This window comes from Salmo trutta, chromosome 29 (assembly GCF_901001165.1).
Source record: "Salmo trutta chromosome 29, fSalTru1.1, whole genome shotgun sequence".
NCBI classification, from domain to species: Eukaryota; Metazoa; Chordata; class Actinopteri; order Salmoniformes; family Salmonidae; genus Salmo; species Salmo trutta.
In genome coordinates this window covers 27,467,865-27,486,999 of record NC_042985.1, presented here as the reverse complement: position 1 = coordinate 27,486,999, position 19,135 = coordinate 27,467,865, and the positions used below count along the sequence as shown (strand labels likewise).

General features: G+C 41.2%; 1 protein-coding gene across 2 annotated transcripts in view; it reads left to right on the top strand.

Annotated features, from left to right (window-relative positions):
- Positions 1 to 2,044: 2,044 nt before the first annotated feature.
- LOC115167275 (nuclear factor of activated T-cells 5) overlaps positions 2,045 to 19,135 on the top strand; it is a 51,514-nt gene continuing 34,423 nt past the window's right edge. The window contains exon 1 of one of the 2 annotated variants that reach the window (XM_029721525.1): positions 2,045 to 2,363. In XM_029721525.1, coding sequence (XP_029577385.1) covers positions 2,291 to 2,363 — 73 coding nt within the window. In that variant the 5' untranslated portion in view covers positions 2,045 to 2,290. Of the gene's footprint in view, positions 2,364 to 6,194; positions 6,229 to 19,135 lie in introns of those variants that run through there. The other variant, XM_029721527.1, reaches the window with a different exon arrangement.

Below are 19,135 nucleotides of genomic sequence, written 5' to 3'. Positions count from 1 at the left end.
GACCAAAGAGCCAAAGGGGATCGATTTGTGAAAACTGCGCAAAAAAATGCTCCGTTGGTTTTTAACGTGCATTTTGCATTCATTTGAATACCCTTTCAAAAACATTTTTAGGTGGGCGAAATATCATAATTTGACATGCAATTCTTTTACCCAAATGAGTCGAGAATATACTTTGTGTAGATTCATTGCGAAATTCATGTTCAATCTTTTTCAGTATGGATTCCTCCATGCGTTGGGCTGTCCCTGGTTTTAACACTAGATGGCTGTAAATCCATAAATAATCACTATTACCCCGTCCCCTCCTGTCATAGTTTGATTCTAGCATGAAAGTGCTTTTGAATTGAGACATTTTACCTATTTTCAATGTTACTCATGATGGCCATACAGACAGGGATCTTGGTGGACAAATCAATCAATAAATTGTATCCTAATTTATTTCCCATTGTTTATAGCTGTGGGTCTTAGAGTTGGTGCTTCACTTTATACTGAACTCTTCTCGCGTTTCTTCAGAGTAAATAATAATCCGCCTTTGGTAACTTCATTACCCTCATGCTCATCCAAGGTTAGTAGTATTTGCCACATGTGTGCATGACATACATGATTCACCCTGGGGGTCTTATCTAACGGTACATAATATTTCGTATTTTGGTTGTATGGTATTTTCTACAAAGGTTGATGAGGCTTCTTGTGATGGAGGAGTTAGAGTAGTGTCTTTATACACTAATAATGAGCAGTTTATAAACTACTTATAACCCTCGTTATAAATCCTTAGGTTGTTGGGTTGCTACAAGCTGGGCAGGGAGCTATTTTATCGCAGTCCTACTGTCTATTTTACTTCAAATGTAGCCTACTGGTACTATCTTTTGATTATCCGTCTTGTGTCCACCATAGGAGGCAAATTAAGATGTTACAACTGAACAGAAAGTATTTGGAAGGGAGGTCAGAGAGGCCTGATGATCATCAAAATCAGGGGGCCAATAAAGGCATTAAATTCCAAGGACAGGGTCATAAACACTAAGGTCATTTGAAGTTTATTTTTCAGTGTTCCTTTCTTTTTATAGAAAGAGTAATGAACTTGTGAATTTGAAACAACTGATGAAACATTATTAACTCAATGCACTGAGAAAGTAATGATCAAATACAGATTTAGACCATGGCATGTGAATGGCTATTTTAGGAGGCATGTGGTGAGATTAGGTCTATGATTAGGTCTCTGCATTGTTCGGAATGGGCTCGTAAGTAAGCATTTAACTGTAAAATCTACAGCTATTGTACTCGGCGCATGCAACCAATACAATTTGATTTGATGTCCAATGATGTTGGGATTTGATCAGGCAGAAGTCAGGATAGAGTGTGCCATCCTCCAATCTTTACTTTAATGTCTATCTTCAAACCTGCAAACTTTCTAAAGGGTACATATGACATGAATAACGAAAGAAGTCTCACATACCTCACAAGATCTACAGTATGGTGCAGTACACCCATTGTTACAGTCATGCCCCAATCAACAAATTGGTTTCTACAATTACCTTGCTGCTGTGTTAACTTTGCTCTTGGCCATTGTTAGGATTTATAAGCATATCATTATTCATTCCACTCAAGAAGCCCATTGTGTTTTATAATTGCTATTTTTTTTAAAGTCTGTATATCTATTGAAACTTTTGAAAGTTATAGGAGTTGCAGTGCCACAGTCTTTCTTTACTAACACGTCAGAAATGGCCAATGTGATGAGTGGATGCACCTGCTTGATTTATAGCCACTATGCCCGAAAGAAAAAAAAGCTGTGACCAATCTCATCATGACCATTTGCTTGTGCATTATCCTAGAACTACATTACAATTAGGGGGAGATCACCAAATGCAATAATTAAAATTATCTGATGTACTTTTCCCTTATTAGAGTAGGCTTAGTGCTTTTACACTTTCAATTATGCAAATTTCACACTAGTTGTAGGGCTACAATCATGTGACAGATTATTGTCCAGTGGCTACTGTTTTATCTTGGCTGACGGGTTTGCGTCATGGGGGGGCGGGGCTGTACAGAAAATAGACGAACTGAACACATTTGACAAACTCGAATGTAAAGGAGGCAGAAAGAAGAGTGTTACACAGGCTAATAACGACTGGTTCAAGATATACATAGCCTATATGTCAAATAGCGTTTTGTTTGGTATCGGTATATTTATTTCCCATTAATTCAGTGTCAGAGAAATATTTATTTCTAGTTTGCTAGCTCAGCGACGCTCATATCTGAGGGGGTCCGATTTCCCCACCTCATCAGAGGCATTACGATGCCCTCTGATTTTATATCCCTACTCAGCGCGGATCTCGACCTGAATTCCCCCAAATCCCTATATTCCAAAGGTAATACATCTATTTTATGTTAAGCAGAGACTGTCCTATTTTCTTGTTTGTGTTGTTTTAGTTCTGTTCGTTGATATACGCTGTTGTTATTCTCGTACATGTGTGTTGAGAGCGCTGCCCTGTTTTTTTTAACCGCCCCCGTCGGCGTGAACGCCAGCGCACCGCGTCGCTTTGGCATTGCATCTAAACCGTGGCTATATGGCTGCTGCCGCGTTCAGAACAACTAGGAAATGGGAAATCTCCGACTTCAATGCATTTAACTAAACTGGGAACTCGGGGGAAAAAAAGAGCTTCGACTGGGAAAAATCGGTTTGAACGGTCATCCAATATGGAATTCCAAATCGGTAATCGGAAACGCATCTTCCTAGCGCGCCGACTTTCCGACCTGAAGATCACTGACGTCATGATTTGACCTCGTTTTTCTCCAAGTTCCCAGTTGTCTTGAAAGTACCATCAAGTGATCTGTTTTGTATTAGAGCCATGTGTAGATTATATAAGAAAATAGAAAGTTGCCTCTTAATTATAGGCTAGTCTTATGAATGTCAGACATTTTAAGATTTTGATACCATTCAATGTAGTTTTATATGATATACAGACTGGTATCTGATAATGGACCAAAATCTGCTTACCTTGATACAATGTCAACATGTTACTAATGTTCGTCATAAGTCAACAAGGCTATTCATTCAGCTGGTAAATGACTACACTAACTATTTAATTTGTATTTTACATGTAATGATGGTAATTAAACAATTTATATTTATGGTCCCATACCCTACACATATTTGTTGTGCTATCATGAGTGTGAGAGGATAAAGGCTGCCTCTTTGATATCACAACACAAAAAGGGTTAATTCCTGATACCCTATGTTGAAAGCCATTAATGCATTCTGTGGAAGTGTTTACCAACACTGTGCCAGCAGTAATTGCAATATTTAATGTTTAAACAAACACACTCATCACTCAGATGGTGATTTTAAAAAAAGAGGCAGATACTAGAGTACAATATAGGCCTAGGCCCTATTTTATGCTGTAGTTGTAGGTCTAAATAGATTATATTCACCATGGCCTAGTCCCACTGAACAACAACCAAGGGGGAGTGCACTGGTTGGCTGAACAGTTAATGGGTGTCTGCAGCAGCATGTCAGTCCTCTTGACTGATGCAACAGCAGAGCTGAACTGGGGTTGCTCGAGATCTGCAGCAAAGAGCAGAGTCACTGAGAGGAGTGGGTCGCTGCACAGTCAAATGTGAAAGTGTAGAATTTGAGATGTCTGAAGTATCTCACACTGTACTTGCTTAAAGGTCATGTGCTATTTGTGTGGCAAGTTGACAACTGTTTCAGAGCAGCTTTTGTTTTTCTAACGGTACGATGTTATGTTGACAATACTCAGGGCCAGGTACACTGATTCATCCTCCAAATCTCTTTTCATATATTTTGGCAATATGTCTCAATACAGCACTTCAACAACATATCTATAAGCCCTTTGACGAACAATGGTATTAATGTCCAATGTCACAGTAAAAGTTCATTGTGAAGCAAACAGCCCATGGACTTAGACTTGCCTATGTCTCTTTTGTTACTCCCTCAAATCCCCTACAAAGTGGAAAATGCAGTCTTTATTAAAATCAGAACTTTTTTGTAACCCATTCCTGAAAACATGTTTTTAATTTCCTGAGTATACTGCAGAGATATATATTCTGTTTGTAAATATACACGCGTCTTTGGTTCCTAGTACAGGACCCCAGTAATCTCTGTGCAATTTAGTCTGAGAGAAATTCAACTTTTATCCTGGTATCTTTATCAAACCCCTAATTACTATACATTTACCAGCATTTTCATGCAGCCAGTCCCGAGGGTGCATGTGAGTATTCAACTTCAATCACAATGTTAGGCAAGTAGGGACTCTGCGGTGTAGTGTTGCACCTGAGTCTTGAGTTCCTTAGCATTTTAGAGGACTCTTCAGTCTTCATTGCCTACTTTCAAAGACAGATACTGTATAACTTAAGCTGCATGTTCCCTCAACTGAGAAAAGAGAAAAACAGTGGGTATGTTTTTCTGATGTCTTTGGTATGTTTGTGGTTTGTTGAAGGTATCCGTAAGATTTTGACTGTGTTTTTCAACTGAATTCACAATAATCTGGGTAACCTAAAGTATAAAGGGCTGTATTGACTTTCTGTTAAGTGCTGAAGTAGAGAAGTGGGTGTGTCTGACCGTGCTGTGCATTGCTGTTAATCCTCTACCTGGCTGGCTGCTGGCAGTGACCACACAGAGGCTGCATGCCCAGAGTAATCTCTGCACAAACGATCAGATTGTTTTTGTGGCTCAGATTTGCTGAGAGTAGCCTAAATGTCATAGACCCAGCAGTGTTGGAGAGGTGGCAGACTGAAGCCCAGAGGGGGTCAAAGAGCCACCCTTAATTCGTGTGGTTTAAAAGCCAGCGGAGTGAAGAAAGGACTCAATCATCCTTTTGACTGATGTCAGGGAGTTGCTCATAAATGGGTTAACTTGAGTTGGCCTGATTTGAGGCTGTATTGGACTGCCCCATGTCAGAATATGCAAATGATTTGGCTAGGCCTAGTTTCTTCACTGAAAGTCTGCTTCTTAAGGAGCTAAAGATGGATATCATTACAGTGGGCTCACAGGGCTATCTATTTTTTCTGTCACTACTTCTTTAAGGGTGGAATGAGTGACCGGGCATGTATGATTCTCTAGACTGGCAGGCTCCTTACATAATCGTAATCCTACAGATTTTGTGCGGCCTTAGAGGACGTTTATCCACTTTTGTAATAAGAACGGAAAGTAGAGAATTTGAGGAAGAGAGAGCATCCTCAAAACATTTTTATTTAACCAGGCAAGTCAGTTAAGAACAAATTCTTATTTACAATGACTGCCTACCAGGGAACAGTGGGTTAACTGCCTTGTTCAGGGGCAGAACGACAGATTTTTACCTTGTCAGCTCGGGGATTCGATCTAGCAACCTTTCGGTTACTGGCCCAACGCTCGGTTACTGGCCCACTAGGCTACCTGCCAATACCTTCCCATAGACTTCCAGTCATTGAGCCAACGACTATCCTTTTAAAGCACGTCTTGGCAGAAGTGTATATATATATCTTTTGCAGTTAAATGAATATAGGGGAAACAGTGGGATAATAAAGCAGATGTTGCTGTCAGCCGAGGCATGGTGATAAGCTTTACATAGACAGGACAGAGTGCAATGAACGTCCAACGTTCTGTTGACTCTCTTAACCTCATTTTTAGGGTATAAGTGGTAGTTTATTAAATCAATTGTCGAACACCTAAATACTTGTAGGTAGGTTACATCTATTACAATGTTATGTGGCTGGTATAAAACTGTACAATGACTTTTATGATGGACAAGCAACAAGCATTTTGCTACACTCGCATTAACACATACACTGCCAACCATGTGTATGTGACCAATAAAATTTGATCTGATTTGCATAAGGATTTTCATCCTTGTGTATTTTAGAGTATTCTTTTCATGTTAAAGGATATAAATATATGTGAATTGAAACATGCAAAGTGTGAATACAAAGTTTGCCTGCAGCTGAAGTTGAATCCAAAACATTAAACATTCACAGCTTACATGGAATTTGGAGCACACAGCTGCTTACCTCATGGCTGCGTGAGGTTGTGTCATCATGCTGTACTTTTCTTTTCTGTCCTTGGTGGACAGATTATGATCATATTGTGGTGTTCCCCCTCTGGCTCAGAGAGAGTTCCGGGGCCTCTGGGAGCATGCTCTCTAATGAGGCAGTGAATCACACTACACTGCTGTGGAGATGGAGCCAAGCATATGGCCGTGTCTCTGCTGTCCTGAACCATGGCAGAATGCCCTAGAGGTGAAACACTTCTTTTTCTAGTACATCTCTCCTATTACATCTGTGTTTAGTCATAATTCACATAGTCTATATGTGGATGTAGGGGCAGTGAGGGGTTAGGTTGCGTTTAATACATCTCAGTTGGGTTTTGTAATGTGATCCAGGTACAGTACCATAAACATAAGAATATTTGAAACTATAGGACAAGGGCATACTTCGCTTGTCTTCGCTTGTCTTAACCTTACAATATGATATTACAATACTTAGTTCTGATACGATACGATGTATTGAGATGATCAAGATTCTGTGTTGTGTTTTGATATTCCAAACATATTGCTCACTAAATGTCTGCTGCAGAGAGAAGAGAGCATGAGAACATTTAGTTTTGTTCAGTCATGATAATAAAAACTGAAAACATGTTGGCTCAATATTTTTCGAAAGAAGATTGAGAACAAGTTATAGGATGAAAAATACTGGAGGTTTGACGCAGGTACAGCCACTAGTGCTAGCAAATGCTACCTAGCAAAATCGATACTTGGAGTCAAAGTATCAATATAATATTGTCCAAAATAGTCTTGCAATTTTCTTTACCCCCATCACTAGCGTGCCTTGTCAAGTTGTAGAATTGTGACCATTTTGCAATGTGACAGGTATTTTAGGAGAAGATGTAACTACCATCAGAAGTCAAATGAATTGGTAGATTATAAGGTAAGATATTTGAAATGGCCACACAATGAAACCTTTACTCCTGAACACTTACTTCACTGTTAACTTAACTGGTTGGCCCAATTTACAAGCCCTGTGGTTTTGGTAAGCTTAAGAGCTCAGGCCTAGGGAGATTGGTCCCTGTGTTAATGACTGTATTTCACAGTGATGCTTTCCATCAGTATTGGTGTCTTTGTCCTACCTTGGACCACAGATCTCCCTTTGGAAGAGGCCCTCTTTATCTCTACTAAACTGGCCCACCAGAGCCCATAGGGTCAATCATTAACCATCACAAGGGAGCGGCTGCTTTGTGTGTAAACCTGTGCTTCCTCTCAATTAATATTGACTCTGCTATGTTAAACAAACTTGGCGGCGTGTGCTTAAAAATATTTGATTGCCTTGAATGCTAATATATTTATGATGATGAAAGACCAAGACCTCAGAGGGACAACAAATGAAGCCAGTTTTTGATTAGATTCTTGATGATAATTTTACTTGTTTGACTTTCTCATTGGAACAATGAGACTACCAATCTCCTCTATCTTTTAAAACCGATGCACAAACATTCAGTCCCACACTCCTGTGCTTGCACTTCTACCTCAAATCTGCAGGCATGGCATACACAGAGAAAGGACGGATTAGTGATCTCTCTTTTTACCCTTTGGGATTATCATCGGTTTAGAGAGAGGCCGGAATCAGCTATCCCACTCTTTTTCTGCTCCACACAATTTAATTTAGCCTAATCACAGCAGTTGATGGTGTCAGTTTCACACTACTACCCAGGCACACTTTTGAAACATGGCCTAAAGCCTTCCGATGAGGGTGTGCAGAGTTACAGCCTAGGTTCTGTTTTCTCAGACATGTCTTTATGAAATAATCTCCTTGTTCACTGGGTGGTTGCTTGTGTTTTTATTCATGGTTTTGGAGGCTCAAAAGTTCATTTTGTTTCTCTCGTTTTGTTTCAAGAGGTACAAAACGTTTTCCCCTCAAACATAATTTTGCAAGTGACCAAGTTATAATACGCCATGCTGGGTATTATATGTCATGCAGGGTATAGTAAGAGTATGCCAGCTGGGGTGCTACAGGGGCTGCAGAGGGCTGTTCCAACACCATCTGTGTCAGTGAGTTAGGCTGAGATAGGATCCACAGTGGGTTAGTTAGGGGCAAGTGTAAGGTAACAGTATATTTCTGCCAAAGTGGATGCTTGTCTCAATGCCTAGTTACACGCAGATAAATCCATTGGATTTGGTTTCTAAGAACCAGCATATGATTTAGTCTCTTTAGGCATAGGCTACTGCTTTAGGAACATTGTCATAAACTAGGCTAAATGGTTTAAAACTTTATATCAACTATTCCTATGTGAGTGATACTATCAAGGAATGGATTGTTTTGTATCCAAAGACTTTTGGTATTGTTTTCATTTGCCATTTACAGAGATAGACCTACTTTAGGACTCTGACTGTAGGAGAGTCAAATTACAGTGTGGTCTGGACATTTTGAAATATGGCTGGTATTTTTCAGTCCATTTCCGTCTCTAGGATTAGCTTAATCCACAACTATTTTTAAGAGTCATGGTCATGTAAATTGCTGTGTACTTTGGCATTGAACATTCCTTCTACCTAATCTATAGCTTAGGCCCTAGTCTTTGTTATCTGTGGGTCTGGGTCACTCTTTGTTGTGAATCCATCCAGTGGCTATAAAAATGCTTGGTTATTTCTGAGTAGCTCATTGCTGGTGTGCTTGTCTGGATATTGAAAGCTGTATGTCACCACCAACATGGAAGGAAATGGGTCGGCATTGCGTCCGCTGTTTTGACATGGCTGAGAGTGGTAGTTCTTTCACTTGGTTCAAAGAGCCAATACAGATGACAGTTACAGGTGTAGGATCCTAATTTGACCTGTATTGTCGCAGCAAAATAGTCCTGCAGCAACAGGATTTGAACGTTTAGGCCATAATGTTGCTTGATCGGTGGTTAGGTTATTAACTGGTCAAAATGAGGCTACATGAAATGTGGAATACTGTTAGTGCAGTAACTGACATGATGAGGAATTTTTGTAAATCACAATCTGCATTTCCTGTGAGACAGGAAAATTCTCAGCAACAAGAGGGATCAAATTAAAATCCTTAAGCTGTATGTGAAAACAACATGATTTCTGGAAGATGATAAGTTGAACAATAAGCCTACTTTTTTCACCCAATGTTATTGTTCAAACTATGTCTTGGGCCAACATGTTTAACAGGTTCATAAATGCTTCTTATGCTCTCAGCGTACAATGTTGTCAATGAACAAGAGCTGTCAGCACTAGCTGAGTTATTACAGCGGTGTATACAAAAAAGTGAAGACTTGTTTTGAGAAATGACATTTGAACGCACAGCCCACTCCCACTCAACACACTAGCCTACTTCAAACCAGGCTGTACACTAAGGCTTCACTGATGGATCTTAAATCCACATTTTGCCATGACTTATTCCATGTTCATATGACATCTGAGTGAGAGTGAATATCAAAATCAATGAGGGCCCCCTAGAGGTCAGGACCCCTGGGAACATGCGTTGAGTGCCCAGTCACTAATTCATGACTAAAACAAGGTTTAGATTAGCTGGCTAGACTAACTTACCTAGCAAACTAAACTATTAGCTGACATGGGCTTATTGACTGGCTGCCAGTAACTGACATGACGAGTAATACTTCCTTTTGGTTGGGGGTCCCATAGCGGCCGTGGGCCCCTCCACCATAACTTCCTTGTCCCCCATAACTTCCTTTTAGAAACTCTTAGGGGTTAATGGTTAACACTAACCAAACGTCAGTAAAGAGGAGCAATTCGCCGCAGGTCAAAACATTACCTCTTCCAGTATTTACTGTGACCTTGTTTAGGCTCTAACCCTTCTATGCATGAGCGGTTTAACCTCCTAGCACCCCTAGCAACAGTCACTGATAGTAACATCAACACTTGTCATTTCACCTTGCAGTGGTTATCATCCTTCTTGTTCTCATATCAAATTGACAGATTTCTGACGGTATTATGCTACAAGGCTTTCATTAATCTATGTTCTTTTTTCATATGTACTTTTTTGGTTTAAAATGACTGCAGAACAATGTAGCCAGTGGCATAGACACCCTGATCATAATTTGGCAAGGGGATACTAGGTCAGATGAGTGTGAGGAAATATGTAGAGCAAAAGCCACAATAGTTGCAGGGCTACAATCTCTATAAAGCATGACAAGAGGTTGGCAATACAACAAGCCAGTTGGTTAATGCCTACCTTTCTCAAAACATCAGCATCCCATAATGATCGACACACCAGTCCCTGTTGCATGGTTTGTATTGATACAATAAGTCACGGGTGTGAGTGAAGTGCCTCGTCTCATTGAGTTTAAAAGTGTGGCTTTTATCAGTACTGTTAAATGCCATTTGTGATTTTAGTGAACATCAAGACTGTGGTCTCATGTGACTCTAATTGATTACATAGGGCTTGTATTTCAGAAACCCTGTTTTAGGAGCTATTGAAAGGATTCCCAGATCAGTTCTCTGTTGGGGACAATTCAAGAAAGACACAATTGTCACAATTGTCAGGAGGAATGACACATCGGGCGGCAGGTAGCCTAGCAGTTAGAGAGGCGAGCCAGCTACCGGAGGGTTGCTAGTTTCAATCACGGGTCTTAAGGGGGAAAAATCTGGCTGAAAGTGAGCCAGGCAATTGGAGGGTTGCTGGTATCCTAGATGCCATTGCCTGCCGCTGTGCCCTTGAGCAAGGCAGTAAACCGCCCATAACAACTGCTCCACGGGCGCCCAGTGTGGCAACCCCTGCTCCAACCTCTCCAACCTGTATGTGTCTTTTGGTGGGGTTGGGATAAAGCAGAAGTCACATTTCGGTTAGACCTTTTGTGCAATCGACAAAGTGATCATAATCTTGTGCCACATGATCTGCACGTACCCAAGCTTATCTTTGGAAATCAGAACTTGGCACTATTTGATTTCTGCTACTGCCAGTAACAATAAGGAAATACATGTCGGCCTTAGGTAGGCCTATGCACTTAACAGCATAGTCTCTGAACAAATAGGGCCTTAAATTGGGCGATACAAATGCCGAGTCTCAACACTGTCCCTTGGCTTTTGTCTCAGAGACAGATCCTATGCCCACATTTTAACTCTGGTGGTAGACTAATTCTCACGTTAGTATTTCATAAATCTCTTGTTGACAGATGCACGTAACATAAATGGTAGTAGCATCTGTCGACAGAGTGTGATGCAACGACTAAAGCCTGTCGCATGCTTCCCAATCAAAACATTTTGTGGATATAGTATGACAAAATTTGGTGAAGTTTTGGTGTTGGGCAGGGTTTTTTTAAATCTGTTCACACGCACAAATCTTTTTCTTGAGGCAAGTCGAAGTTTGGTAGCTGAAGTCTGCTCCCCTTCGTCAGTGATTGGTCAACAGTACTACTCCTAGTAGGAGTGGGAACTATGGACAGGATTTTTCAATAGTGTTTGTTGTCATTGAACGAGAGACAACTAGTTTTCATGCTAATTCTTTTACTTAAATACTTCAGTTAGATGTGAAATTGCAAAACTAAGACCTTTGCAAAATCGTCCAAATGAATCACAGATTTCTTGATTTATCTTAGAGTAATTATTTTGAGGAAGTGTTACTGGGTATTTTGTTGCTACAGCATGTCAAGAAGGACAAATAATAATTTTGCCGCTTTTTTTCTCGTTTTTCAAGCGAAGGTCTTTTTTAAAGGATCACGCGAGGCACAGACGTTCACTTTGCCTAGCCGGGTTCTGCTAGGAGCAAACCGAACCTAGTATGCAGACGCCTTTATGTGGAGCTTTCAGGTACACAGATTTTTTGTCACTGGTCTTTTGAACAAATCACGATTTAGCAGGTCCTCATATCTTTCAAATTTCCAAAGGGGAAGAGATATCTGGTCTGTAGACTTGCCCCAAAACTGTCTGAGAGTTTATGTTTAGAGGGGTGAAGACTGCTTGTCTCATTAGTAATGTTTCGAACACGTCTCCCCCCTATAACCTAATCGAGCATCTGATGCAATTACGCAAGGTTTTAGTTCTGGATGTCCGAGGTTAGTGGTTTATTAAATCCTCTCTGGCCACAGGTGCTGTACCAGTGAGAGACGGGATAGGCTGGAGGTTGGCTGTGGCGCTCTCGCTGTGCCTCTCCCTCGTAGGAGACTGATTTGTGACACCTTTCTGTGAAAACCCAAAAGCGTCTCCGAGCTCTGATCCCTCTGATGTTTCTACCTAGAGTGAAATGCAGACTTTTTTTATGTCAACAAAGATGTTAAATATTTAGAGGGCTAAATCATAGCTGTCAGGAGCTTTTCCGTTGGCAGATGAGGAGACAAGGTCAGGTTTCAGTGTAGGCTTACAGCTCTTCTAGTCCATCCTCAAAGAGCATGGCTCCTTATGTGGACTTCGCGACATGTCTGCCCCACTTGGATCCACCGCTAATGAGCATTGTTCATCAATCTTAACCAAAGACCATAAGCCTTTTCCTCTTGTGGTAGTTTTCAGATAACCCCTTGCTCTTTAGTGCTATTTAAAGTCCTATTCCTGATTTGTGATTCTTGTTAAAGCTGTCTCTCTCCCTCCCTCTCTCCTCCCTCTTTTCCCTCTCTCTGCTCCTGCCATTGCCACACCAACACGTGCTCTGTGTCAGAGAGCTTGCCCAACGATAGATTATTATACACAAGAGATATGTCAAGGGCTTTGGCAACACTGTGACTTCAAGGGGGGTATAAAGAAACAAACATTCCAGCGCACCATAACGGTTGTGCAATCTCAATTTCCTGTGTTTTCATTCCTTTTTCCTGAGTCACCTGTTAGTTCCCAGGGAGGTGGGGGCAGAAAGAATGGCACCTTTGGAGTGACAGTGTCCTATTCCCCCCCCCCCTAACATCCTGTCGTAAAAAATATATATATATATTTTACGTTTTAAGGAAGTAGCTTAGCTACCCGTCTTAAGTCTCAATAACTTGTAATTGGGAGCATAATAAGGTTCACTTTCACTGAAGTACAGTTAGTTATCATTTTACCTCAGCTGAACTGCCTCTTAGTCACAGCCTGATAAATTCTGAAATGTTAGAAGGTTTTTGGTGAGTGGGAAAACCAGACGTCATCATCAGGTATGACGGTGCCCCACTGCCAAACTCTGAACCAGATGCAACCTGTTTCTGGTTAGAGATGGGACTGATTACATTTGATCTCAGGGCCTCTTCCTTGAAAGCATTGTATCCTGTTTAATCAATCTGTGTTGCAAAAAATTGGGCAACTATCTTTCTCGGAACAGCATTCATTGTTCCTCATAGTTTTGAATCCCATCCAATACAGCCTTGGCAACAGAACAATTCTGCTGAACTAAATTACGTAGCTTAATTAATTTTGTTCTTCTCAGGATAACACCCTCGCCTCCAAACATTGCAAACTGAGTTGCCATCAATTATTTATTTGTGGTGGTGTTGGCTTGTACCATTGCTCTGATAATAGCCTCATTCTCCCATGGTTATTTCTAATTCATCAGCAGACAATCTAAAGCCTTAATTAGATGTTGTGCCAAATCCTCTTAGGTGATTAATATACTGTCGGTGTGGTCTTAGTATGGCTGGGAGAGGTGAGACTGAAGGACAAATTAGCAGCACTGGCCAAGGCAAAGACCGCTACAACCACACACAGCCCTCCATGCGGCACCATCATGGTCCAACTGAAGAATTCAATCAGGATTGTGGTCAATGTGTACAGCAAGCCTATCTCATCACGGGTTCAATTATACAAATAGGTAAATACACAGTTGGTTTTATTTTTGTTGTTCTGACTGCTGTTGCTGCAGTCCTTCATGGTGCTCTGCTCAGTAATAACCTATGTTATTTTCATGTTTGTCGATTATTCTAAATGCATCCACGACCTCTCTCCCCAACCCCCATAAAGGGGGAGCCTCAAGGCCAAAACAACCCTTCCTAACATAAATTGTTAATGCCAATATTCTATCAGCTTATTCCAACACTCTTATCAGCAGAGTCAACATGCGCTCGTAGTAAAATCAAGAGCAAATCCACAAAGGTTCCAAATTTGGAGCCTTGTGACGCCGCAGGCTATTTTTAAGCATGTTACTAATAACTCTCCTGGGCTTTATAGATGGATGGTAGGAGAGGAGTCTCTTTCCCCATGCTCTACAGAGCTGACGTTTGACTGTGGATTTCATGGGCTGCTGGGTAAATGGTTTGGAGTCTTTCATAGTTCTCCTATGTCAACATGGCTGGTACTGATAGAGCCTCAACCACTAACCATTGTTCATCAATCATTCACTTGGGAAGAGATGCATTTTTCTCCTTCATATGATCCTGGGTAAATCATAGGGCCGGGACTATACCAGTATTGCGATTTATTTTTTCCATGACAAAAATTAAACCATGAAGCAGACTCTTTGGTCCTTTAAAAACCTGCTGTGTGTAAAATATTGTATGCTATAGCTTGGAAAAGAAATACATGTGACTCTGGATGACAACATAATGATGTTTGTTTCCAACATTAGGGCTGTTTTCCTGAAGAAGTTAAATCCACTTTGTTTCGTTTCCTTGCCACGATACTGGTATCGTCCTGGCCCTGGTAAATAGTATTTCCCTTTTTGTCTTTTAACAAAATCTAATCAATTTGTATTTGTCACATACAGTTTACAGCAGGTATAAAGGGGGAAGCAAAATGCTTATGTGCTAGATCCACTGAGGTATAAGAAGAACTAGAAACTGCCTACAAGATGGCCGACCATTGTTTTCAACTTAATCTTCAACTTAATCTTCTCACGTTCACATATACCGTTCCGTGGTTGCTGCCAACTTTCTTACTGGGACTACGCCGCCTGCGCAGTAGCACTCTGTGCGCACTGGACAGATAGCAGTATCGCGCGAACCTGCTCCGGGAACTCAGTCAAAGCAGGTGGGTAGCTAAACAAGCCAACCCGGCACTTCCCCTGGCTAGCTGGGGTCATGACCTCAGAGCAAGAATATAAAATGTTAACTTCTGCTGTGAGTGATGATTTTTTTTTTTTTAAAGCACCCTCAGCGACAATTATTTGAATAATTCAATGGTTGTTTTGTGCATAAAGGTGATGACTAAAGTGTCTTATTGCAAATGTTATAATTCGACTTCTCAATGGGAATTGTCTTTCTTGGCCAGGATTCAGTTAAACTGCAATACTGAAGCAATACTGTAGGTGCAGTCAAAAGCATGCTTCCAGGCTGGAACCCTGGACCTTTGATTAGCTCCCTCAACAATGCAGTACTTCAGCCAATAACAATAATACCGAAAAAAGAGTCAAGTCAAAAATAACAAGTAATAAGAGAGGTAGTATGCATAGTAATATTGGACTGTATTACACTATTTTTATACATATAGAGTGGGTAGTGACTTGGTCACGCAGTGAAATAAATACTATATAGTAGAACTGCAGTGTTGACTGTGTGTGTGAGAGTTATTAGTACATGTGGGGGTTTGTTTGTGTGGGTAGTCAGTAGGGCTGGGAATTGCCATGGACTTCACAAGACAACATTATCACAATATTTAGGTGCCGATACGATATGTTTTGCAGTTCTCATTATTCATATATATATATAATCAATGGAAATCCAATTTATCAACCCATGGAGGTCTGGATTTGGAGTCACACTCAAAATTAAAGTGGAAAACCACACTACAGGCTGATCCAACTTTGATGTAATGTCCTTAAAACAAGTCAAAATGAGGCTCAGTAGTGTGTGTGGCCTCCACGTGCCTGTATGACCTCCCTACAACGCCTGGGCATGCTCCTGATGAGGTGGCAGATGGTCTCCTGAGGGATCTCCTCCCAGACCTGGACTAAAGCATCCGCCAACTCCTGGACAGTCTGTGGTGCAACGTGGCATTGGTGGATGGAGCGAGACATGATGTCCCAGATGTGCTCAATTGGATTCAGGTCTGGGGAACGGGCGGGCCAGTCCGTAGCATCAATGCCTTCCTCTTGCAGGAACTGCTGACACACTCCAGCCACATGAGGTCTAGCATTGTCTTGCATTAGGAGGAACCCAGGGCCAACCGCACCAGCATATGGTCTCACAAGGCGTCTGAGTATCTCATCTCGGTACCTAATGGCAGTCAGGCTACCTCTGGCGAGCACATGGAGGGCTGTGCGGCCCCCCAAAGAAATGCCACCCCACACCATAACTGATCCACCGCCAAACTGGTCATGCTGGAGGATGTTGCAGGCAGCAGAACGTTCTCCACAGCGTCTCCAGACTCTGTCACATCTGTCACGTGCTCAGTGTGAACCTGCTTTCATCTGTGAAGAGCACAGGGCGCCAGTGGCGAATTTGCCAATCTTGGTGTTCTCTGGCAAATGCCAAACATCCTGCACGGTGTTGGGCTGTAAGCACAACCCCCACCTGTGGACGTCGGGCCCTCATACCACCCTCATGGAGTCTGTTTCTGACCGTTTGAGCAGACACATGCACATTTGTGGCCTGCTGGAGGTCATTTTGCAGGGCTCTGGCAGTGCTTCTCCTGCTCCTCCTAGCACAAAGGCGGAGGTAGCGGTCCTGCTGCTGGGTTGTTGCCCTCCTACGGCCTCCTCCACGTCTCCTGATGTACTGGCCTGTCTCCTGGTAGCGCCTCCATGCTCTGGACACTACGCTGACAGACACAGCAAACCTTCTTGCCACAGCTCGCATTGATGTGACATCCTGGATGAGCTGCACTACCTGAGCTACTTGTGTGGGTTGTAGACTCCGTCTCATGCTACCACTAGAGTGAAATCACCGCCAGCATTCAAAAGTGACCAAAACATCAGCCAGGAAGCATAGGAACTGAGAAGTGGTCTGTGGCCCCCACCTGCAGAACCACTCCTTTATTGGGGGTGTCTTGCTAATTGCCTATAATTTCCACCTGTTGTCTATTCCATTTGCACAACAGCATGTGAAATTTATTGTCAATCAGTGTTGCTTCCTAAGTGGACAGTTTGATTTCACAGAAGTGTGATTGACTTGGAGTAACATTGTGTTGTTTAAGCGTTCCCTTAATTTTTTTGAGCAGTGTGTATATTATATATATATATAACACACACACAGTGGGCTCCAAAACCACTGGCACCCCTGACTGGCAATACACAAACAATACTTAAAAAAATATAAACAATATAATTATAGAGAAACTCAAAATACCAACATGTGAGAAATACTGTACTTTATTAATGTTTCAAAGGAACCCACCAAAATCATTTATAGGTCCTCCAAATCAAGTTCTCACAATTAATGGCACCCTTAAAGATTATTGTAAATAAAATCTACCAAAATTAAACCAGGAATTAAATTCCACTTAAGTTTATCTGTCTTAAGGAACTATATTGAGCCGTTACATCACTTCCTGTTTCACTAGGGTATAAAAATGAGGTAACGCATGCAATATCCCTTTGTCATCCAACACCATGAAGAAAACAAAAGAACTGGCAGTTCAAAAGAGACAGATGGTCGTAAACCTTCATAAATCTGGTAATGGCTACAAGAAGATCCACAAACGATTGAATATACCACTGAGCACTGTCAGGACAATTATTATACAATTCAAAAGATATGGAACAGTTGAAAACCTCACAGGTAGAGGACGCAAATGCATTTTTCCCCCCAGGATAGGGAGGAGGATGGTGAGAGAAGCAACAAAATCCCCAAGAATCGCTGTGAAAGAATTGCAGGCCTTGGTGGCGTCTTAGGGTCACCAGGTTTCAAAAAGCACCATCAGACTCCACCTCCACCAAGAAAGCTTATTCTGATGCCAAGACAAAGACGCAAGTGCTTGGAGCCAAACGTCATTTAAATTATGACTGGACGAAGGTGCTCTGGTCAGATAAGACCAAAATTGAACATTTTGGTCAGATACAGCATCGGCATGTTTTCATACCCACGGTGAAATATGGTGGTGGGTCAGTGATGTTCTGGGGCTGTTTTAATTCCAGAGGTCCAGGGGCACTGGTTAAGATTGATGGCATAATGAATTCCACCAAGTATCAGGCAATTTTTGGCTGAGAATCTGGTTGCCTCTGCCAGAAGGCTGGGACTTGGCCGTAGGTGGTCTTTCCAACAAGACAATGACCTAAAACATACCTCGAAATCCACACAGATATGGTTCTGTGACAACAAAATCAATGTTCTGCCATGGCCATCTCAGTCGCCAGACCTCAATCCAATCGAAAACCCGTGGGTTGAGTTGAGGAGGGCAGTTGAGAAGCGCAAACCCAAGAATGTGAAGAATCTTGAAAGGATCTGCAAAATCCCTCCAAATGTGTTCCATAACCTTGTCAAACATTACAGGAAAAGACTCCATGCTGTTATCCTTGCCAGAGGTGGTTGCACTAAGTACTAAATTAGGATAAATAAATAAAATAAAAGGACTGCCAAAAATTATGAAACTTTGATTTTGGTGAAATGTATTTTGTATTAAATAATTGTATGATTTTGGTTGGTTCCATTGAAACATTAATAAAGTACAGTATTTCTCACATTTTGGTATTTTTAGTTTTTCTCTATTATATTTTTTTTAATATATATTTTTTATAAAATATATATATATTTTTTTTTAAGAGTTTTTCTCTTTTATATTGTTTATATTTTTTTTAAGTATTGTTTGTGCATTGCCAGTCAGGGGTGCCAGTAGTTTTGGATCCCACTGTATATATACTTACATTTTATTGCTGTTCCATGTTACAAAAATATTGCTCACCATATGTCTTCTGCTGAGGGACGAGAGAGCCATGAGAAAATCAATTTGATCAGTTGTGGCAATAAAAGTGCTGAAAACAAATTGGCTCCCTATTTTAAAAACAAGATGGCGAACAAGCTATGAAGGAAAAATACTGGAACTTTGGTGAAACTAGCCCAAGAATTATTGTGATATTGTCAAAATTAAACGATATATCGTCCAAAATGATATCCCGATATGTAACTGTATGGATTTTTTTTCCATCACTAGTCAGTGCAATTAATCTCTAAGGTGCAGATAGTCTCTGAGGTAAATGAACTCTAATTTCAGTGTTGTTTGGCTGGTTGTTTTTCTGATTGTCCTGTTTGGGAGGCTGAGAAGCTAAAAGCTTGGCTTGGTGATGTCATGCAGTGAGTGTATTTGTGCGTGCTGAGTGACCACAGGCCTCCTTGTTGCCTAAGCATGGTTTTGCTGCTGGCTGGAGAAAT